This window comes from Jaculus jaculus, chromosome 12, assembly GCF_020740685.1.
Source record: "Jaculus jaculus isolate mJacJac1 chromosome 12, mJacJac1.mat.Y.cur, whole genome shotgun sequence".
Taxonomy (NCBI): domain Eukaryota; kingdom Metazoa; phylum Chordata; class Mammalia; order Rodentia; family Dipodidae; genus Jaculus; species Jaculus jaculus.
The window spans coordinates 43,995,411-44,019,482 of NC_059113.1; the positions used below are offsets into that span (position 1 = coordinate 43,995,411).

Consider the following 24,072-nt stretch of genomic DNA (forward strand, 5'->3'; position numbering starts at 1 on the left):
TACTCAGTTAAATCCTTCTTTAACTCTTACTTCCATGGCATCACATATCCCAATCTGCCCACCTACAGTGTGACTCATTCTACTCGGCTGGCCATGGCTTCCAAGACCCTTAGCATGTGCAGCAGATGAAAGTTGGCTGAAGTAAAGAACAGGCTAGACAAGGGTATCAGACTACCACTCAGGGGGCTCTGGACTGTTTGAGGTGTACACAAGTGGACCTCTCAGTAGTCCATCATTCTTAAGAAACAAGGATGACTCAGGAGGCATAAGTAGAAGGATCACTCATAGTTCAAGGCCCCTCTGAGACTACATAGTGAATTCTAGGTCAGTCTGGGCTATAGCAAGACCCTATCCCCAAAACTATAAAAAAGACTATAAAATTCAGTGCTTAGTTAATCAAAATGCAATCCTACATGAGAAAGTGATATTACAATATATTAAATGCTTCTTAGAAAACCCTTCATACAGTGCCTCTAATTGCATGTAATGGACATTGTGGTATGATTTTATATGGATCTTATGTTTAATGTTTTTAGCTCAGTGCATGAAGTTATTGGTAAGGAGAAAAACATGATGTTGTACTTGAACTTAGCCTATGGACCCAGAAGTGATGTATTCTGAAATTTCTTGTGTAGACCTCTGGCAAGAGGTCTGGTCCTTCTTCTGGGAGGTAGTCTTAGACTACTCGGGAGTCTCTCTGATGGCATGGGGCTGAATCTGAACAGAAAGACCATCTGGGACCTTTGGCACTCACAGTGCTGGCTGCCTAAGTGGGATCAGTTAGTCATTCCTTCTATACACAGAGTCCTCATTGAAATGTTTGGCATTGGAATTAGTAGGTTTTCATGTTGCTGTGTTAATCCTGGAGAGCCATAGACCCTCTCATATTCTATGTATCTTTCCCTTAGATGACTGTAGCCTATTTTCCTTGACCTACACTGTAATGATGAGAGTAACAGCTTCTAGTGTGTGAGTTTCTTGATGAAGGCTTAAACTTTAAGCTGGGACATTTGGCTCCTCATTTAAACTACACTGAAATAGAGAAGTTGAGTTAATTTTAGACTGACAACATAATTCTAAGCCAGAAATTGTCTCTATATTTGAAAACTGAGATCAAAATGCAGTAAAGTTAAATCATTAATTTTTCTTCAATATTGATTTCAAACCAAAAAATTAACCATTTACAAATAAAGTCAAGGAATTTGAGGGAAAATTACAACTAAGAATGGTTATAATTCTGATTAATTCAAAGTAATTTATGGCTGTAACTATGAGCATTTTTGTTGGTAGTGATAATTTTGTTTTACTTTCACATGGTAGGAGTTGAATCCATGGAATTTCTCATGTTTCACTAAGCCTTATCTAGCCCATAATATAGTCTTTAAATGGAAAATCCAGTCAAATATTTGTTAAAGCATCTTCATGAGAAATAAGAAACTTAGACACATTACTGATATCATTAGTTTTACAAAATTTATTTTTCTTAAATATTATATGGAGTGAAATTATTAGAAGTTTTCAATATCACTATGGGATTTTAGTTTTATATTTGTTCTTATAATGATATGGAATGCAAAACAGAGGTGAAAAACTGAACACTGGCTAGCTCTATGGCTTCCTCTTCAGCAGAAAGTCAGAAAGAGCTAGATGTCTCCCCTATTCCACACAGAAATTTCAGAGGCCCACAGAATTGGTAATTTCATTAATTCTTTTCATTAAAGATACTGGGTCTATAGTAGTAGGATGTTATTTCTGTTACATATGCATTCCTTCTAAATGCCTTACTTCATAAATTTATTCTAGCTTGGTATTGCAGAAATGTCTAAGTTACCATAAGTGTCAAGAAGCCATGCCTAAGCAGAACAGTGTTACTCCATCTCCTTCTACCTGAGGTGTTCTCAATCTCTGAGCTTAAAATGATATGAGGTTTCAATGCTCAGTATGAAAATAAACTATTTTTTGAAATGCAAATGCAGTATGGTGTTATTATAGAATTTAAACAAATTACAAAAAATCAATATGAACCATTTTCCTTCCTTGCCTTGTACTTGGATGAAACCACTGTGAAGCTAAATGCTGCCTTCCATGGCCCATGTTCTGTGCCTGTAGTTCATCTCTACAGGGTGCTGTGTCTGGTGTATCATAACTATTTGTGTTTAACACTTTAGTATTCTTAAAATTACCATAGGAGTAAGGACTGTTTAAATTTTGTAACTTTCAGGTATGTGAAATATTCCTGAAATAGTTAGATAATTATAGTGCAAGATATTATCAACAAATGTTTGTTGAAGAAATCAAGTGAATTATTGTATATGTCTATTCAATGGTAAAGGTACAATGATTCCCAGTAGAAGCAAATGTTCCCAAAGACAGATGAAGAACCTACCATCACACCGTGGGAAAGGGTAGTTCCAGTTCCTGTCGGTGCCATGTTGGCATGTGAGCACAGGGTGGCCTAGCAAGATGTACCCAGGGTAGCATTCAAACGAGATTGACTGGCCCACACTGTAGTCTGAGTTGATCATGAAGCCATTCTGGAAGGCAGGTGGGTCTGGACAGTTCTGTAACTCATAGGCTGAAAAGACAAATGAACATTATCAAGTTCCTCTGCAGGCCCTGGGTGGGTCTGGAGTGGAGAGGAGGTAGGCAGCTCCTAAGGATAGACTCTGGATTTTGTTCAGGTTTGAAGGAAAAATATATCCCATTTGTTCATGTGCTTGAACATTTTAGTCTGGTACCATTCTAAATGAGTGAAAAGCAGCTACAATTAGTCAGTATTATAACTGCATGCAGTGAATAAATATTCTATACGTCATAAGAATTACAGCATATACCAAAAAAAAAAAATCAGACAATGTTTACTTTGGGAAGAAATGATAGTGTTAATTTAGAAAGTAATAGAAATAATGAAATGGGCCCTACAAAAAATGCTGACTCAACATGGGCCCAGTGTTCCTCTGTTTGTTTAAGAGAAGAGCTGCTGTTTAGAGTGCTGCTAACCAGAAACCTAGTACTGCAGTTGTTTTGTTTAACTTGACTATTTAGTACAAATACAATAGGGAAACCCATTTCATCTTTTCCCTAGAAAAGTCGAACAGTAGAATTATAAAGGAAATTACTGCCAGCATAATTTCTATGATACTGGTTTATTATGATTTATCATTGAAATATCTGTGTGCCTTGGAATAGAGTGTAGATATGATAATACATGTTGTTCACAGTCAGGGTGATTCAAATATTTGCCTATGACTTAGCAAAAGCTAGCTAATCCATAAATCATGTTCAAGGTTTATTATTGCAATCTTAAAGCTAAATGAGTCTCTGTGCATTATTCTTTTATATGTGCTGATATCGTTTTTATCTCTGAAGTCACCCTGTATGTAAAAATGGCAAGTATTCATTTCTTATCCAACACCAAGCCTTGTTGCAGGCCCAGCTGGGAAGAAAACTACTCAATACCTTGCTCAGGAAATCCTAATGGAAACTGTTGTGGTGTGAAGATACAATGTCACCTACCTGCTCATGTGTTGATGGGAACTGATGGCACAATTTTGGGAGGTGTTAGAAACTTTGGAAGGCGGGGTCTAGCTGGGGGAAGTATATCACTGTAGGTATGAACTTGAAGGCTATATCTATCTTGGGTTCCTTCCTCTTTCTGTTTTCTGTCCATCATGAAGTGAATAGCCTCCTTCTGTGGCGCTTCTGCCATCATTATGTTCTGTCCAAGCACATAGAGAAAAGCAATCTTGCACTGAATGCTTTGAAGACATGATCTAAATTGAGCCTTTCTCCTTTAAGATTCTGTTTCATCAAGGTGACACATACCTCTGGAGCTTGTTTGCAGTGGCTAGAGGCCATGGTGCACCCATTCTCTCTGTCTCTCCCTGTTTCCCTCTCAAATAAACAAATAAGTAAATAAAAATAAAAAAAAAAAATATATCTGTGCCAAGTATTCTTTCATAGTGACTAAACTGTACCCACCACAGCCCAAGAAAGACCCTCATTGCCCATTGTCCTAACCTAGTTAAAGAGAATAGTCACCTGGGTGTGCCTCACAGTCAACTGAAAGTAGTTCAATAATGGAAAGGATGGAGTAAATTCTTGAAATAAAAGTGGAAACTGCAATTTATATGCCCACTGACACCACTGGAGGTGAATATGAAGCTTTGAAGTTTATAAATAAGTCTTGAAAAATTACACTGTCCATGATGCATGCTATATGTGCCATACAATTTTTAGACTTTCTGTCTTTCTTTGTTCATGTCCTGAAACCAGACCATAGGAAAAAATGAGCAAAGATAAAACTGTATGGAGAAAAGAATCAGTTGACAAGTGGAAATAAATAAAATAGTCAATAGTAAGTATGTATACTCTTCAGACTGGAGGAGAGATACAAAGTCGATCTTAGGAGGTGAGCAAAGTTCTGAGTATAAATTGGGTTGCATCTTAGGCTAAGTATCTCCTTGTTCCTGAAAGAATCTGTGGAACTCTGTGGGAAAACATCAGGTAAGCATACTTTGAATTGTAATCTGAAGGACTTGGTGCACACGCTATGTGGAAGAGTGTCTTGACTAATGCTGGCCAAATGTTAAGTATCCTGTAGCAAGTTAAGTGTTCTGTAGTTTGTTATTACTAATAGCATGTTATTTAATAAAGTACTGGCATTGCATATTTTCTATTTAAATACCAATGTGTAGTGTTAATAGGTCATGCGGATAGCTCAGTTATGGTGACATAATTGGCCATAATCCTTTACAAGAAACCTTTAATACTTACCCTGGTAATACTATTTCCAGAAATCTCTACCATGAGAATAGCAAAGAAGAAAAAGGTCAGTGTTTAAATATGTTAACCGCAGCATTATTTTCATTAAACTCATCCAAATATCTAAACAAATAATAGCTGAAACATAGTCTCAGAAATACTGATTAACTAAAATGTTATATCTTCCTCTAGCTGTGTGCATACACATGCACACATATGCACATAAATGCATGCATATATTTCTTATGTAATATGATTCAAATTTACAGTGGTGTGGAAATGAGGACATATTTTAAGATTTTAATTCAGATACTTTTCTTGCCTGTGATGTGTGGTATGATTTTTCTCTGGTAATGCTTGACATTGGCAGGAATCCAGCGGTCCTAGCCAGCCCTATAGTCATAGATGAAACAACCCACATTGTACAGTGTGTTGTGTAGCTAAGCTGTGATGCTCCACACATGAGGTATATTAATGCCAATTTTTACTTACAGTGTTACAGACTTGTGGTTTGAAAATCAAGCTCACAATAGGCCATGTCTTTTCACACTTAGTCCCTAGCTGGTGGTGCCTCTTGGAAGTTGTAGAAACTTTGGTAGGTGGCGCATTACTGGAAGAAGTAGGTCCCTGGATGGTACCTCTGAGAGCTAGATCAGCTACCTAGTCTGGTCCTCTCTCCCTTTATTTCTTGTCAATAGGAGGTAAAGTTCCTCTGCTATACACTCATTTTTAAAACATTAAAATATTGTATTTATTTATTTGAAAGATATGGAGAAGGATGAGTTATAAAGAAAGAGAATAGGCATGCCAAGGGCCCCTAGCCACTGCAAAGGATCTCCAGATGGATGAACCACCTTATACATCTGGTAATACACAGTTTAGGTTGGGTTTATCAGGATGAAAACCATTGTGAAAAAAGTGTATCTGTATGTATGTGTATATATATGAATGCATATTTCCTTATTTCTGCCACCTACATCAAAAGAATACTTACAACTGATAACCTGAACTAGTTGAGAGGTCAAAGAAATCCTAAAGCTGAGTGATCACTTCACTTGGATTTAATAATTACTGTACATGCAGTTTGAGACATTTCTGGCATGTATTGCCTAATGGAAGAACAATTCTCATTTCTGTTGAGTGAAAGAAAACAGAAAGTAGAAGACATGCCAGAGTAATGAACAACCCAAAAGAACTCCTGGCCTTGGCTTCTACAGGGACGTGAGCTGGGAAGAGGATTTAGTCAAGGTCCCAAACGGTCCCAAGTGGAGTGGTGTCAAGGTCCTCTATAAGAAGAGGGCACATACTCCAGAAGCCAGAGCTTGACCCTGCACAGCCCGCCACCAGCTGATCCTTGGGTGAGTTGGTATCCAGTGGTCCCCAGCATCACCTCTCTATTTTCCCAGGATGATAATACATTCTACTTCGTCACAAAATCACAGTGAAAATAAGTTCAGTTCATTGTGTGAAAGAGTACAATTCTGAAAGAGAAAAAATTTTACTTTGCTTGTAATAACCCTGAGTACTATAGACCACTTCACATATGATAAATGGAAGATATGAAATTCTTGTTGCAACTAGCACTCTCATATCCCTTGGAATAGATATATGCCCATGCTTATAGATGCACTGTTCTCAATAGGCAAAAAGCCTCAGTGTCCACCTGCTAATGTATGGATAAGGAAAAAGTTGTCCACATGCACAGTGAAGCTGTACTCATATGGAAAGAAGAATTGAACTAGGCCATTTGCAGGAAAAAACAGATGGAACTGGAGTTCATCATGTTAAGTGAAAAAATCTCAACTCAGAAATAGAAATACTCTAGCTTTGCTCTCATGAGCAGAGTTGAGACTTAAATATGTATGCATGCATACATCCCCCATTCCCCCCCCCAAACAGGTGACATGAAGCAGAGGGTACTATTAGGATAGGAAGAGGACAGGCAAGAGGAGAGGAGGAGAAAACGTGAATATAACTAATTTTCATGTCTGAAGATGTCATTATGAAACCATTATTTTATAGGCTAATAAACGCTACATTTTTACTTAGTTGATGCTTTTTCTTACAGGTGGTCTTTAGCACTCAGGATAAAGATAATGTGCTGGCTTCATACATTGTGCAATTGTGATTAGCCATTTTAGGAAATATGAATAAAAGATTTAATTGCTAAAATGTTAGTGCCCTAGTGCTGCTTTTTGGTGTGGCTAGATGATAACATCATCCTACTGAGACCACTAGAAAGGAACTTGATATAAAATGTACTTATTCTGGATCAGTAAGCCCAGCAAGCAATCTTCACTAATGGATTCATAGTAGGAAGGATGATTTGTGAAAGAGAACACACTTTCAACTCTCAATATGAAATGGGATTTGCCACCTAGCATTCAGACAGTGGCTCTGAGGAATGGTTTTTAGTTTCTTTTCCATATTATGATATTGGACAGTTGAAATCTACATAATACCATACTGCAAGGACAAAAATCTAAAATTGTCCAAGCAGAAAAGCATATTTAAATTCTTAAGAAACAAGCATATCTCTAAAATAGTTCCTTAAAGGCTTGAAGGCATGAACCTCATTGTTGGTTGCTTTGTAAGAACATTGTTCCAACATGTATGTATGTATGTATGTATGTATGTATGTATGTATGTATGTATGTGTATATATACACTAGCTGCTCCTTATAGGCACAGATATAATTTGTACATGAAATGCATGTGCTTCTGCAGATATCCTTTTTTTTCCAAAGTGATATTCTGATCCATTTTGAGTTATCTGGAGATGCCTAGACAAGAACTTTCCTTCCCCCTTTCATCCCAATGCATAAGTCAATCTCTCAACATGAAGCTCTTGATAAGAATGACTTCATGTATGTATGATCCCAAAGGTGAACATCAAGGGGTTGAGTCAGTTCCCACCCTTTCCAGGGCATCCTTTTTCTTATGGGAAAAATGTAAATATAATGTATAATATGTATATATAATGTATAAGATTTTATATATATATATAATGTATGTAAATATATATAATATATAAAATATATAATATATATATACACATATTTATATACATATATTTATTTTATATTATTATATACATATATTTATATATATACATATATAATAAAAATATACATATATTTATATATGTATATAAATATATATAATATATATAATATATATAAAATTATATTATATATCTAATGTATAAGACTATATATATATATGTGTATGTATATATATATATATATATATATATATATATATATATATATATATATGCGCTTAGAAAACTATGGTAACACATGTTGGAACAGAATACCAGACCAGATATGAGAGTACTCAATCAGAGGCCTGGTAGTAGTCTCCTGCTACTCTGTGTGCCTTCAATTTTTAATTAGTGATTGAGCCGAGAATGTCAATGCAGGCACTTATTGAACAACCATCTACATCGAACCTTAAACAACTGATTGTAAATCTGATATAGAAATGTATTATCTAACATCAAATATGATTGCTCATATCTGTAAGAAACAAAGCAAAGTGAAAAGCTGATTGTCAATTCCAGAGTAGTTGAATGAAATTAAACTCTATGCAATATGAACTATTTCACACCAGAAAGTTCATGGGTGAGTTAGCAGTGCCTTGGGGATGAGGTGAGGGTTTGGGTTAAGTTTTACACAGCATTAATTATTGCAATACAAACATGGTTATGGTTCATAGATATCCTGGATGACTGTTCATTTAGCACCTTTAGCATGGTCACGCATGTGCACACACACCAGTGCGATAGTAAATTGTATCACAATGCACTTCCTTGATTTTGTTATACAGCTTGTTGGGCAATGTAAAACGACAATCAAGTTTCCTTCAGAGTAGTCATTATGACACCTGGAATTGGCCTTTGTGACAGGAATGAAAGGAGATGTTGAAGTGGCCTTTTAGCTTGTCACTTCTGATTTGAAGCTCAACAGCCACAGGCCATTCTAATAGTAAAAATGGTTTCTCTTCCCTTTTATTTTCTCTTCCTTTCTCTCATATGCTCATGTATGTTCTCATGCAGTACCCAGTGTTTGATCACTTGCTATGGGGTGTGCTCACTACAGCAGCTGGAGGGGACCACTGCCTCTCTTCTGCCTATCCTTACTTTAGCAGGAATCTCTTACTAATTTCAGAAATTGAATATTATCATCCCCCACCTCTTTGCAAGCCCTGGTGATTCTCTGATCTCTGCTCCCCATAAGACTAGACTCAGAATTGTGTGTCACCATGTCTAGCTGTTTATGTAGGTCCTGGAGATTGAATGCTTGTGGTAGCTCTGGCCTTCTCAGCCCCCCACGCTTACATAGGAAATGCTCTTAATCACTGAACCATCTCTTCAGCCTGTTTCTCTTTGTTAATAACATTCAAGCTACAGATGATGGTCCATGGAGTTTTTAAATAGACATACACAAAAGCTCAGAGGTTTCTTACACTAACTGAACTTAATGGCAAGGATTGATTTCTCCCCTTCTTCATAGCCACAGGCATGATCCTGGCTCTCATGTTTGGGATATATTTGTTGTCTGTAAGATTATGTGAATTACATGGTCATAGTAAGTACTGATGAAGCCTAGGAGTACAGCACATTCCAGATCTTCAGGCCTGTTCTAAGCCTCCACAGGGGCTCCTATAACCAATTTGCTGCTCACACTGAGGCCACAATTTTGTTTCCTGCTTGATAATATTTCTATTTATTTATTTTCAGGGAGAGAGATAGAGAAAGAATGCATGCCAGGGACTCTAGCTGTTATAAAGGAACTCCAGGTGTATATACCATCTTGTGTATCTGGCTTTATGTGGGTCCTATGGAATCAAACCCAGGTTGTTGGCTTTGTAGGCAGGCACCTTAACCCCTGGACCGTCTGTCTGGCCCTCATTTCCTGCTTTCATCCAGCAAAGGAAATGAAACAACCCACATGTTATAGAATGACTTCATTTGGACCTGAAAGACCTTTGCTCCAGAGAACGTGGAAGGGAGTGGAGGGTGAATGTGACTGGAACTATGTTTTCTTTTTCTTTCTTTCTTTCTTTTCTTTTCTTTTTCTTTTTCTTTTTTTTCTTTTTTTCTTTTTTTTCTTCCAAGCAAGCAAACTACAGGCCCTGCAGGAGGAATGTGGTCATGCAGGAAACCCTTACCATCTCTTCCTCAAGAGACCAGTGCCTGAGCTGAGAGAATCACTACTTGTCAGCCATTTTTTTTTTTTTTTTTCCCATCAGAAAAAGGATACCCTGGAAAGGGTGGGAACTGACTCAACCCCTTGATGTTCACCTTTGGGATAATTTATACGTGAAGTCATTCTTACCAAGAGCTTCATGTTGAGAGATTGACTTATGCATTGGGATGAAATGGGCAAGGAAAGTTCTTGTCTAGGCATCTCCAGATAACTCAAAATGGATAAGAATATCACCTTGGAAAAAAATGGCAGGAAATGAGAAGAAAAACCACTTTCCTTATTCAAAGATTCAGAGTCTCTCTCTCTCTCTCTGAATCTTTGAATAAGGAAAGTGGTTTTTCTTCTCATGGCTAAAGCATATAATATTTTCTTTAAGATTTTCAGCATTGAACAATTCTTGCTTCTATTGAAGTATATGCTTTGTAATGTAGGAGAGATAAGGAATGGACATGAAAAAGAATAAATGCAGAGAAGAGAGAAAGAGTAAAGTGTAAAAATAAAAAAGGAAAAAAAAATGAAAATTACTAAAATTCTCAATATGCCAAGATTTCACAACCATTTAAAAAATTTCAATACCAAGCAACCTATTAAAATACTACAGAAATAAGCTAGTTTATTACAGTGCCTTACCCTCTATGTGAATCTGTGTTAATAGCCATCATTCCTATCCATCACTCTAGTATTTAAACCCACTGTAATATCCTAAGTGCTCAGCGCGACAGTCAAGGGAACCATGTAGTCATTGTCTGTTTTATTTGCCCATTAATATCTATCCAGTTGATAAATATCTACATACAATCATCTATTTTCCAGTTCTTGGCTTAGAAATGTGGTCCTTGAGTTTCATTTTATTTAGCAAAGTCCTATGTCAAGTCACTTAACTTCAAGGCAGCTAAAACTACTGGCATCACTTGACATTTATGTAGCCATAAATACATGACAAAGTTAATAATAAGGTGTACAGCTTAAAGTTAATGTAAATGACAGCAATTGTCTGTATGATGATATATGCATATTATGAGTTGTTAATTATAATCTTACCTTATAAACATGAAGTTGAACTTGGGAATGTTCATGTGACATAAATCAAGACCATTTCTAAATTTTTTAAAGTGACAAATACTGGTAAACTACTTTATACTCATCCTTGTTAGAAATGAGAGCCTACTAGAAATTAACAAACCTCAGTCTCATGATGTCATTCTTTGTTATTTAACTGATTTTAATATATCTCAGAATAAATTAATTACAATGAAAAATGCAGGGCAGTGGTCTTTTTAATGTGGAAAATTAAGTCAGGTGAGAGAAGAATGAAATGTTTTCCTCAGCCAAACAGAAGTTTGTTCTTCTAGCATATTCACAAGTCCAACACTAGAAGGTCATGCAGATGACATCAGTGAGCAAAGCCACAAGGGAACCCAGTCCACCCCTCACCTGTCACACCTAGCAGAGCCTTTACCCAATCGCCCAGGCATGTCACCCATGGGAGAAGGTAGCCAAACACTTCCAGATGCTGACATGCAAGAGAAAGGGAAAGTGGCGCTACAAGTATCTCAGAAACTATGTGACATCTAATTCTAAATGTTAAAATTATATACTATAATAATGAGTGACTTCCATTCTACATGAGTCCAACACATGCTTTGTATGGGGTTGATTGTCATTCTCCTTGAGTTAGAAAAATTAGTAGATTTTATGCAGACATAGTGGCCTGGGAAATATTGAGAGAAAACAAGAATAATCAAACATGGCAAACAGTAGTAGAAAGAGAATCTGTATTTGAGTTTTGCAGTTCCTACAAGGAAAGTGGAACACTGGATGCAGAATCAAGGAAACTGAAAATGCGAAGCACTTCTCCAAAGGGCTGTGTCTACTTTAGCAGGCCATCACTTGGCAGCCAATGACTTGAGACATATATAGTTGCATAATTCTCTTCTTTTTGGCTCAGAAATTAAAATCATGATAATATAGAAATTCACTATCTAGTAGCCAATGTTAAGATGATAATCAATGATGTTCATGCTGTAATGGAGCAAAGGGGGTCAAAACATGACACATAGAATTGAGAGAAGCATGGCACTCGTACTAAAGACTACCCTTCATTTTTCCATGTCCAAAAATGCTGTGATTTTACAGTTCTGTTATTTAAATGGGTTGGGAGTACATCTCCAGGATATATTTAAAATGACTAAAAGCAATTTGAAGGGAATTTGAACTGTTAACTCACTTTTTGATTGTATCAGGTGACAATTTCTCCTCTAAAATCATTTAGATATGAATTGGCCCAACAAAGTGTGAGTGATTTTGATAGAGATTAGGAATAAGGTCACTTTTACAGGTAGTCAGGGACAAGGAACAACAATAAGAAAAAAAAGAAAAAAAGAACATGGATACTGCACTACCCTGATTATACTAGAGGGGAACTCCTGTCTGATCCAAGGTGTTGATAAGGAGCAACTTCCCCTTTTTCCTCCTAGACTTTTCTCAAGCTTCCCTCCCCAGCTTTTCGTGTTGCTGAGCTCTTTCTGAGTCTTCACTGTCCTCTGGCCCACCACCCAGTCAAGCTCTTACATGCACATTTGAGTGTGGCAATGGGACTCATCCCCAGTAAGATGCCCAGTTTACATCTTTAAGGTTATAAGATCTGATCAAAGTCACTATGCAGATTTTTCCTCTGGAGACCTCTCCCACCGGAGGTGTGGGAAGACAGGTTGATACCCTGCAGTTTCTCAGTCCCTCACTGCTGTGTTTGCCTGCTTTTCTGAGTTCCAACCCCATGTTTTATCTGACTGTGGACCAGACACTGGATGTGTAGCAACTATACATGGTCAAGGAGCAATAGGGCAAAAGGCCAAGGGGTGGAGGAACTTCTATGTGTGTGTTTTTCATAGAGTAGCATTGGGGCCAACTGGATTAGAATAGTCTCTTCACTCTGGGCTCCTAACATCCCTTCCTTTTAGAAAATTTCTCCTTTGAGATGCTTTAAAAGCCCTGTAAATGGTTTGCCACTGGGTTGGTCCTGGGGCTAAAAAGGACCTTATTTCTGAGCCATCCAGGCACACAGAGAATTCTTCTGACTGGAAGGCAAGGACCAGGGCTGGATCGGCAGTTATATCTGGTGGCCTATTGCTGTCCTGAAACTTGGACACTCTTGCTTCTCCTTTGGATGAACTTGTTAGTAAACATGAGACCTGTGGTCCTCTTTCAGCTCTTATCCGGCGCTCAGTTTATAACCATCTTAAGAACCTACTTTGGAATACATTAGTTAAAAGTACTTCCATGGATCCAAAAGAGCACCATTGGGGAAGGAAGTGGTTTACACTGGCAAGGTTCAAGTCTGTCTGTCACAAGTAATCAACTTCACAGGCCTGAGATGGTGAAGTTCTACTCAGGAAAGGTACACAAACCGAACCATGCTTTCTACCAAGGCAGTTCTACATAGGTTGGAAGCCTAGATTGGAGACACCTGGAATCCTGTAGCCAGCCCAGCATCAATGGGCTGGAAACAGAATTCTAGGCAAAAGGAAACTCAAGCCCCAACCATAAAAGTCATACCCTCCACAGTGCGGGGTACAAACTATAGACTTCCTTTATCACTCCTGACTCACATCAGCACCTTAAAAAAAAACATTCCAGGTAGGAAAGTGTCCTCTTGATAAGTAACTCCCAGGTCCCAGCACCAATAATCCTATGCTTTTCTTCCAGTATGAGGGTGGTGCCCTTTGTAAAGACTTCTCCTGTACAGTGGTGTCTGAAAATGTAATCCTTGAATCAGAAATTCTATTTAAGTAATCAATACTGTATGGAAGGGCTTTAAATATTTGGTTATTTTAAAGGTTTTTTTTGTTGTTTTTTGCTCCCAATTAAATTACATTATGTGTGCAGGAAATTCTTAGACACTAAACAATCCTAAAAACAGGTTGGTGTTTAGGAAATAAAAAAAAATAAAATAAGATTTCATCAAAATCCTGTGCTAGCATGAGGGTCTGAAAGGATCTCAGTTCAAATGTCCATATATATCCCACCTACAAAGATGGGTATTGCCACATGCACCTGTAACCCTACTCCTGCAGGGTGGCAGAGACCCTGATGGAGCCCCCGTGAGTGCTAGTGCCACTAAAAAGAGTTTTGACTCAGAAACAAGACTAGGAAGAAGAGCAAAGGAGAGGAACACTGGATGTTCCACTCTGGTCACCACAGGCTAGTGACACACATTGCAGATGAGCTTATGGTATACCAAAGGGTACATACAGGGGCATACACCACTTACACACACACACACACACACACACACACACACACACACACACACAAGCTAATAATAGAAATCACAAAATAATAATAAATAAAGCAAAAACAATAAGAAAACTTAGGAACTGATCAGAACACCCCAATCAGCGATACCTGCGAACTTCACAATGCTGCTTAAACTTGGTCAGGATTTCAACCTGGAAGAAAAGCCATGCTAAAGTACTAAGTTATCTCAGAAAGACAGCAGGGGTGCCTGAATAATAGAACTTTGGATTTATCTGAGTTTTTTTTTTTCATATCTTCTTTGCTTTTTGAGGCTGACCTAATTGCTTTAAAGTTAAATCTATGAATATAAAAACTGAACTTTAAATGGCCACAGGAAGTGATGTTGGGAATCAAGAAAAGTGGGCAAAGATAGCCCTGCATGCCCCCTTCCATATCCAGTGGCAAGGTAGAACTCCAGCCCAGTTCAGATGTCCTGAAAAGGGAAGAGTAGGACCCTCTCCATGTTGCAGTGCTTCTGGGGAGTCTTGATAGAAGAGGGCCCTGCCAGGGGGTTTAGATAAGTTCCACAGCCACCTTTGTGTCTTGCTGATGAAGAAACAGGAGAAAGATAGCTTTTGATAGGCAGTCAGACAGACAAAGGCCCAAGGACAACATTGAGGTCACCTTGCCTACCGAGGCAGGAGAACCCACATCTAAACCCATCTCACCCAAGATGGCTGTAAGCCAAGTTCCTGGCAGCAACTTCTGCTTCTTCCTCCTCTTTGCACACCAGGGTGGGCTAGCACCTCTTGAGTCAGCCCCTTGAGTCAACCAGCCAATCAAGCCCCTCCTTTTTATGCAGGCCTGATGACAAGACTCATCCTGATTTGATGTCTGACCCATATAAATGGGCTTGGCATGTGTATGTCATCCTCTTTTGGATGTTCATTATGACTCTCCTGGTCCTTGGTTTGGTAAGCCCTCTTCCTTACCAAGTGCTTTTTGGGGGCACTTTCCTGTCTTGTTTTTATATGCCTTGTTACATGTGTGATCTTTCTTTAAGCCCCGAGTTCTTCACTACCTCCCTATTCCTTAGGCTTTCTCATCCTCTATGTGTGTCTGAAGGTGAAGGTCTGCTCTTTCTTGCTTTGATTCCCATATGGTGTGTGTGTGTGTGTGTGTGTGTGTGTGTGTGTGTGTGTGTGTGAGAGAGAGAGAGAGAGAGAGAGAGAGAGAGAGAGAGAGAGAGAGAGAGAGACAGAGAGAGAGAGAGAGAGAGAGAGAGAGACTTCTCCAAAGGCTTTTTCCTGAGAGAATTTCTATGGAGGAGATTATCTCCATCACCCCTTTCCCTTTGTTGCTGAGCCAGGAGGACAATTTTCCCCTCAACTGTCCTTCAGCTATCCTTCTCCTGGATTATAATTCTCCCTAAAATCAATCTCATACATCATAGTTTACCTTTATCAGAGTTTTGCTCTCTTCAGTTCTTTGCTAAATCAGGTAAGAATCCAAAAGTTGGAATTCACAGGTCTGGTATCTGCTGCATCTTTATGGAATTCCTCTCTGGATGCAAAAATCCTGTGCTACTGTCCCCTCACAGCTGGCAGGTTGCTCAAACCATCCCATGCCCCCACATGATTATTGGCGACTTTGTTTTCTGTAAAAGAAATACACTTTCTGAAGGCTATGATGCTGGGTAAGACTACATGATCCACTGAAATCCATTCCCTCTTGCCCTAGCTCCACTCCTCCTCCTCTAACTGTGCTTTCTCCCTTGCATCACCCTTCTCAGGGAAATCTTTTATTCTCAGAGTGAGACTTTGGAAGAGCCTGGGGGCTCTGACTTGTGAAGAAGAGCAGGAGACCACAATACCAGCATGGTGTTGCAGGAGAGACCCCAGAGCTCAGGTCTCTTCATCCTCACCACTAAGGTCATCACTGATGGCATGGACATATCTCTGCATCAGAAAAGCACACAGCCATGTACCCTGAACCCCATTAGGGTGTCTTATGAGAGAAGAACACATAGAATAAAAGAAAGAGAGAATGATAAGGCATCCATAATACTCTCCTATCAGTAGCTGCACTCAAAGCAGTCCAGCTCCATTTGCACATGAGACAGCTGGGGCATATAGCAACCACTGGGCTGGGCTCCCGGGCAGAAACAGAAAACAACACACTACTTAGTACTTCTTTGGTCCAAAGCAAATTCCAGAAAGAAAACTAACATGAAACTAAGCATTACTGAGATGGGATATTTGGCATCTCCTCCAACACCTGCGTTGGCACTGGCTGGCCAGCCCTGTTCACATTGTCTTTATTGAGTAGAAATGAAAGAGACAATGTAATGAGCATGCAGAAGCACAGACCCACAGTGAAGGAGAAGCCCTCTCAGTGCAGGTTCTTACCCAGAGTGTGTACAGGATTCTGCACGGGGGGGGGGGGGCAGTGTAGGGGAGGAAACCACAACCTGCACAAAGCTCATAGTCCAACACTGACAGTGTGATCAGTCCCAGGCCTCATATTGAACATGAAGGATAGGTACAGACAGAGGGGCCACCACTCTCAGGCAGAATGGTCTTTAAACATGTACAGGTAACCTATTCCTGATTTTAAGAATATGCCTGTTGGTTTGGGTTAGCTCATCCATAGTAGTAAGACAGAATCCATATCTCAGTGGCTTAAAGCAAGATACTTCCTTATTAGGATGGCAGGTCTTATTCTTGCATTACACACACAGGAACCATGTCTCACTCATCATCCATGAGAGCAAACTAACTTTCAACTCCTCAAGTTTCCATGCAAAAAGACACTCACTCCAACCTTACCAGCACAGCTAGTCACACTTAGTTATTCAGTGACTGAAGACCATGAGGCTGCAGTTGAGGTGGCAGGCAGCACTAATGACCACCACACAAGAAGAGGCACAGGAAAAGCCCACCTCGCCCAAGGAGTTCAGCCAGAATTGAGTTGATGGACACATCTCATCTTGGTAGAGCAATAGCCTGAGTTCTACAGGAGTCTCCAGAAGACTGTAAAGTAGGCATGTAGGATATTCTTGGTTGTGACTACTCTATGTATAAGTGCTATAAAGACCTAAAGGTAGAAGGGAACTTAGAATCCCTCTGAAGACACATTGGCAGGGTGGCATGAAGGAGGACAGAGGTAGCAGAGACAGATGGAGCATCTTGGGACCACACTCCTTGCAGAGCTTCAACTGCATTCACAGGAATTGGGTAAGAGTGGCATAAGCTCTCACCAACAAAGTAGAAAATCGTGTTTGCTTCCAGGAAGGGTGAGAGACATTGGAAGAGTAAATGTGGGCTTACTAGGAGAAAGATCAGTGAGTCCTGGTGATGAGGGAGATGGAGAAAAAGGGTGATACCAGGATTTCCCACAGTTGACCTAGTGAGAAACTGAGCTGGATAGAGGAGTATAACTATAAGCTGGCCACTTGATGTGGATTTGGAAGTTTGCGGGATCCCAATGTTGGTGCATGGAGGAGATGGCACCCTTCTGCTGCTTGCAGAACAAAGAACTAGAGACAGTGGCATAGGGCTGTCAGTCACAAATGATTAGATTACTGGGTTACTGAATCCAGAGATGTGATGATGCCAGGGAGTGTGTGACAAGAATATAGTAGTATTCCAACTGTGCCTGAAGGTAAATTCATTGGTCAGAAGAGGTCAAGGAGAAAAAAAAATGTCAGGCAGGACAGAATCTTGTAGAAACTGAAGGAGTGATCAGTGCTGTGGGGCAGTGAGTTGAGGCTTCTTGAATACATAACTAATGTCTATAGAATTATAAGATTGTGTATGGGGGTATGGTGGTTTGATTCAGGTGTGACCCATAAACACAGGAATTCTAAATGCAAGGTTCCCAGCTGATGAAGATATGGGAATTAATGCCCCTTAGAGGCAGAGTATTGTTGGGGGCATGCTTAAGAGTGTTATAACCAGGGATGGAGAGATGGTTTAGCTGTTAAGCACTTGCTTATGAAGCCTAATGACCCTCGTTCAAGGCTCAGTTCCTCAGGGCCCATGTTAGCCAGATGTACAAGGGGGTGCACGTATCTGGAGTTTGTTTGCAGTGGCTGGACGCTCTGGTGTGCCTATTCTCTGTCTTTTTCTATCTTCCTCTCTCTTTCTCTGTCACTCTCAAATAAATAAATAAAAGTGAACATTTTTTTTTAAAGAGTGTTATAGCCAGTCTCCCCCTGCCAGTGTTTGGCACACTCTCCTGTTGCTGTTGTCCACCTTATGTTGGCCCTAGGGATAATGTCCACATTCTGCTCATGCCATCATTTCCCCCTACCATTATGGAGCTTCTCCTGGAGTCTGTAAGCCAAATAAACCTTTTTTTCCCCACAATGTGCTCTTGATCAGGTGATTTCTGCCAGCAACATGAACCTGACTGCATCAGGGAGTATTAGACAGCTGGGAGTGGGTAAGGAAGAGAAGAAGGGAAGTAGAGACTAGGACACATTGGTAGAGGTGGTGCTTCCAAAAATAATAAGACAAGGAATAAAATTGCTTAAAGTCACAAGTTAATAAATTTATGAGAGAGAAACTGGAGAGGAAACGGAGATGGGAAATAGAGACAAAGAGATAGACAGAGAGACAGAAAAAATGTATATAAAGAAAGAGAAACAGATGCGATAGAAAGAGGCAGATCAGAAACAGTCAGCCAGAAAGGACAGAAAGATGGAAGATAGAAGGGCAGAGAGAGGAGATAGGCAGAGAGGAAGAGGCAGGTAGAGAGAGGAAAGACAGAGAAAATAGAGGGAAATAAATAGAAGAGAAACAAAAGGACAGACAGTGGGAAAGAAATCGAGAGAGAGAGAGAGAGAGAGAGAGAGAGAGAGAGGACATGAATCAATATATCTGCAGTGGTCTTGGGAAAGAGCCAGCAGAGAGGTAGCCACAGCTAGAAAGTGAGGAGGAGGAGGAGAAGGAGTTCCTACCTGTGTCTGAAGAAGATGTAGGAGTACACATTGTTTGGATTTTACACAGGACAGCTTCTCTTAGGAAAGAGAAAGCACAGAAAACAAGTGTGTCAGCAGATGGGACTGCATCCTCCTGCCTTGGGAAGTGGCTTATGCCTGAGGTTTCATATGTGCACATGTGTATTTTGTATATGGATATATTTCAAATGGAAAATAACAAAACTAAATAATGTGGGAAACATTTATAGATAGCTGTGTTCATAGAGGAATTCTTGCCTCCTCTAGGGACATAATACTCTCAAAGTTAGATATTATTTCTCTCTCCTTTATCTTCTTATCTGAATTCCTATTTTCTGAGACCTCAATTCTGAACATTTATGTCTTAATTTTATATTTGTAGATGAAAACAACATAATTTGGTGTTGTTAAGTAAATTATTTTAATAAGGGTGATCTATAAAAATCAAGGTAGACAAGGGATTCAGCCATATGGGGGGTGGGGGGAAACTAGCCCCTATTTACAATTTCAACTTCATTTGACTCAACAATATTCAGGAAATGAACAGAAAAAATATTTTGGATGAAATGAAAATGTTAGCATTTTCCCATGTTTTGGTAGGAATGGACTCACTTTTCTTAGTGATCCCACATGTGGACAGAATTCCAGCTCTGAAGCTCTCCTCGTTGATGGGTGTTCTAAGTGTACTATGGTGTTGATCTGGGATGAGGTATAACTACTTGGAGCCACCAGCACCATTTCATTATTGACTGATCTAAAGGGTCACAGCTAAGAGAAATAAGGGCTAAGAGGAACAAGTTACAGATGAGAAGTCACTGTGGCTGGTAGTATATGATCATGCCACAGAGGACAGAGGGAGGACTTAGATCAGGGCTGTGATAGGATCTGTAGCTTGCCAGGCTGATCAGGGCAGCTGGTATGGTCCTACTGCAAGTCCAAGACTAACATTTGATGAAGAGCAATGCAGCTGTGAGGATTTAACTAATCAGAAGATTTAGCCTGACACTATAAGAAGCATACTTAGATATGTGGGTCTTGTTCCTTACCTTGGTAAGCAAGTTTGAATCCTTGTCGGTTCTGTGAATGGTCACTATAAAAGTGGATAAGGGTTTCATGTGTGGTGCTCAGCAGAGCCGAGGGCAGATCAGGACCACTGAACTGACCCATCATAGGGCTGGTGTGGTATGGACCATTCTGGATCTCCAAGTAGTCATGGTTAGCTTCGGTTGAGAAGTTCAGAAACTGGATATGTGCACCTATGAAGACATATGCAAGATTCCTCATTTGTGATAGCATTGGTAAGATCAGTGCTAAACAAAGGTGATAACTAGGTTACTTTCTGTGGGACATAAAAGCCTAGAGGAGGAGAGAATGCATTTTAGACAACAGATCTTGGCACACTTTAACCTCTGTCATGACTGCCTATATGCCCTTGTCTCATAAGATCCATGCCCTCAAGTCAGCTTACTGTGACTATGAGCTCTTCCAGCATCTTGCCACTGGAATGTACCAAAAAGTATGTAGTTCTTAGAACACAGGTCAGTACACATATTTCCAAAAGTGGTTATTACAACACTAAACATAAGGATGACATTACATGCTATTATCCACAAGTTTATCATGGATAAGGTCAATATTAATTGAAAGAAACTGAAGAAAGCTTTAAAATGTGTTCTTTTACTACTTGTCTCATCATACAATTGAGTAAGAGACTTATCGGTGCTTATGTTCAGTTCTGTTATATACACAAATCAAGTTACTAGTACTTAAAGAAACCCTATCTGATAAATGTGACCATGAATCTCAAATTCAAATAAAATTCAAAACTCAACCATCAGCCTCAGCTAAATATACCAAAATGTTGTCCAAAGTGATGATCTTACATATCCCATATATCTGTGTATTAAGAGGCTACAAATAAATATTCAGAAGAACAGGCAGGATTGAGATAGTTTAGAGATGTCTGTGGTATTATGGATGTAAACTGCTAATTTGCTTGAAAACTTTATATAGAATACCAATGATATTAGTCCTTCATCAATCCATGTGGTAAAAGATGGGTAATAATATTTAAACTGAAAGCATGATTATTTAATGTGAGAACAGTTTTCTTCTGTATTGTTTCCTGTCCTTCTCTGTTCATAGTACTGAAGACCAAACTGAAGGCGACATGAAAGAGTGTGTGCTCTGACAATGAGCTCCATCCCATTACCCCTTGAGTTTGGCAGTAGAGAAGAGCATTATTTTCAATTTCCATCAAATATATTGCATTCTATATTTGAAAAATTATAATTTTTCTAAATTAGAAATTTAGGATTATGTGGGTGATTCTATATAAGGGCAGATGCACAGAAAATTTCAAATACCTAAAGAATATATCAACAAAACAAGGGTTTCTAAAAGCCATATGAAGAAAGGCAAGGAAAGGGTAGTAGGAAAAGAAAACCTAAATGATTTGATACATTTCAAGTCTCATAAGGAAAGCCACTTCATTAATAACAGAGGAAATTTGTCAGTGAACATGAAAGAAATGATGATCTGAACATAAGTGCATTTTAAACTAGTAAGTAAAATGTGCTGAAGCTGTGTGTAGCTGTGTGTGTATATATGTGTGCATGTGTGTGCATGTATGTGTGCTTTAGAGATCATGGGTCCATGAAGTCTGCAGAACTCATTTAATATCAACCATAATGGTCAAACTAAGTGGAATACTAGAAGTGAAAGAAGATCAATCAGAGGCAACTTATTAAGCTACCCCAACTAAATTTACGTCCCTAAATTGCCAGCATGAATTCCAACTAGGGCATGATGAGGGCACTGGACATCAAATATCATAGCAGAAACATAAATGCTCTCATTTCAGACGTAAATATTCAGAGTTTAGAGGCATTTGCTAAGAGATTCTTGATATCTGTGGAATGACACCATCCAGAAAGAATTCCCAGACAATGAAGAGATCAGGAGTGACCAGATCAAAACAGGCAATGTTCCTCAATAGCAGGGGATGAGCAGAAAGTCACTTCTCACTCCAGGGAATTAAACTTGAACAGAACATGGAATTATGACAATTATAAATTGCGTGCAAAATTACCAAGTTAAGCAGGATAACATATCCAGCCACATATTAAAGTACCTAATACCTATCAGGAAATGGACAGATCTGGGCTCTAATCTGGTTTAAACTGGGGATTACTTAGCTATCTATTTCTAAGCAAGCTTTGCCCCATTTGATATCATAGAACCTAACTGAAGGGATCAGAAAAAAAAATGCAGCCTAATCATCCTTTCATTATCTCACAGGATGCTTTAAACCCACATGATTGGGCTAAGAAAGGCAATGGAAGTCACTACCTCTGATAAAACTCATATAGCATGCTTTCATCTGTCAAATTTGTTCTAAAAATCAGGCGCCTAAACAGGGTCCATCACACAAAGGATTTTTGTCTTTGGACTTTGACTAAATTTTGAATAGTAATGGGGCTTAAGTGAGGACCTCATTCTTACTTGATAGCATTTGTGACTATAGGCTGCTGTGCTGTCATCTTCTGTGTGCCAAAAGCAAGCATGCTAAAGAATCTTACAGCTTCCCTGTGGTTCCAGGCCATCCAAGCATAAGAATTTGGGGACAGCATCTTGTGATGTCACAATACGGTAGTTTATTACAGATTAAAAAAGAAAGGCCATGGCAAAACAGAAAATAAAATAAAAATAATGGTCAGCAACCTTTCTGTACACTGTCCTCTAAAAGTTTTTTGCAAAGAGAAATTCTCAGTAGGTTCAGCTTTGACAATGAAGCCTTAACAGAACACCCTGAGTGTGTGATGAGGGAAAAAAATAAATCGTGTCAAACATGGTGATGTGGCCACTAAATCCATGGACACTTAAGCTATGCCTTGTCTAGGCTTCAGAGCAGTCCCAGAAGATTCATACCTTATTCTGTTTTGTTGTTCATATTTTGAAATAAGCAAACAGGGCTCCTAAATTGGTGCAATTTATTCTCTCAGTAACCAGTGAAACTGAGATTTCCAAGTCAAGTCGAGAACAAAATCAAGTCAGTGCAAAACACGCTTCTAGTTCTGGGATAGTAAGGCCAGGGTCCTCCTCATCCTCCAGTTTCTTTGGGGGGCAGGCTGTTCGATCTCAGAATAAGCTGAGGAAAATGGGTCCATCAGAATGAGTAACAAGTGAAGAGGGACTAAGTGCTTCTCATCACACCAAAGCCATGGTCTTTCTTGTCTATGTAATGCCGCCATTGCTTTGATTCTGGGAGTGTGTGTGTCTGAGGTGGGGGAGACTAACTCAACCACCTATCTGGCTATTGTTTGTTCTTGGGTTGTATAAATAGTTACACAAATATGCCCAGTTGAGTTATATGGAAATAATAAAAATGTCCAATGAAATCTTCCACTAATGAAAAGTACAAAGGTCACTTTTACTTGAGGAAAGGCACAGTAGCATTTCATATCACAGGGATGCTAGAAAACCAGGGACATCCACAATAACTGGAATATCCACCAGGGTCCAAAGCACAGTCAAGGAAGAAAGTATTTCAGGACTAGGTAATTATAGGTAGCATAATTATAGAAGAGATATTACATGCAAGAGTTCCTGGAGAACAGTAGGATTTGTGATTCATTGTGAAGTTGTGACTTATCACATTTCAAAGCCTGCCATAATCTCTTTTTAGTTCCAATTTGCCAAAACCATGTGACTTCAATCTCCTTGTATCATACCAATTTATTCCAGGAAAGTAATACACAGAAGTATCTTAAGCATCTTATTAATTAAATCATTCCTGTTTTAGAGTAAAATGCTCTACCATGAATTGGAGAAACATAGCCATGGCAGGCTGGCGCCAGCATCCACAAACTGGGGGTACTATTGAAAAAAGCCTCA

General features: G+C 39.2%; 1 protein-coding gene across 4 annotated transcripts in view; it reads right to left on the bottom strand.

Annotated features, from left to right (window-relative positions):
• Positions 1 to 24,072, bottom strand: part of Csmd1 (CUB and Sushi multiple domains 1) — a 1,843,561-nt gene that overhangs the window by 125,987 nt on the left and 1,693,502 nt on the right. For all 4 annotated transcript variants that reach the window (XM_045131039.1, XM_045131041.1, XM_045131040.1 and 1 more), the window contains 2 exons: positions 20,223 to 20,432; positions 2,387 to 2,575 (listed from right to left, as the gene is read on the bottom strand). In XM_045131039.1, coding sequence (XP_044986974.1) covers positions 2,387 to 2,575; positions 20,223 to 20,432 — 399 coding nt within the window. The remainder of the gene's footprint in view (positions 1 to 2,386; positions 2,576 to 20,222; positions 20,433 to 24,072) is intronic.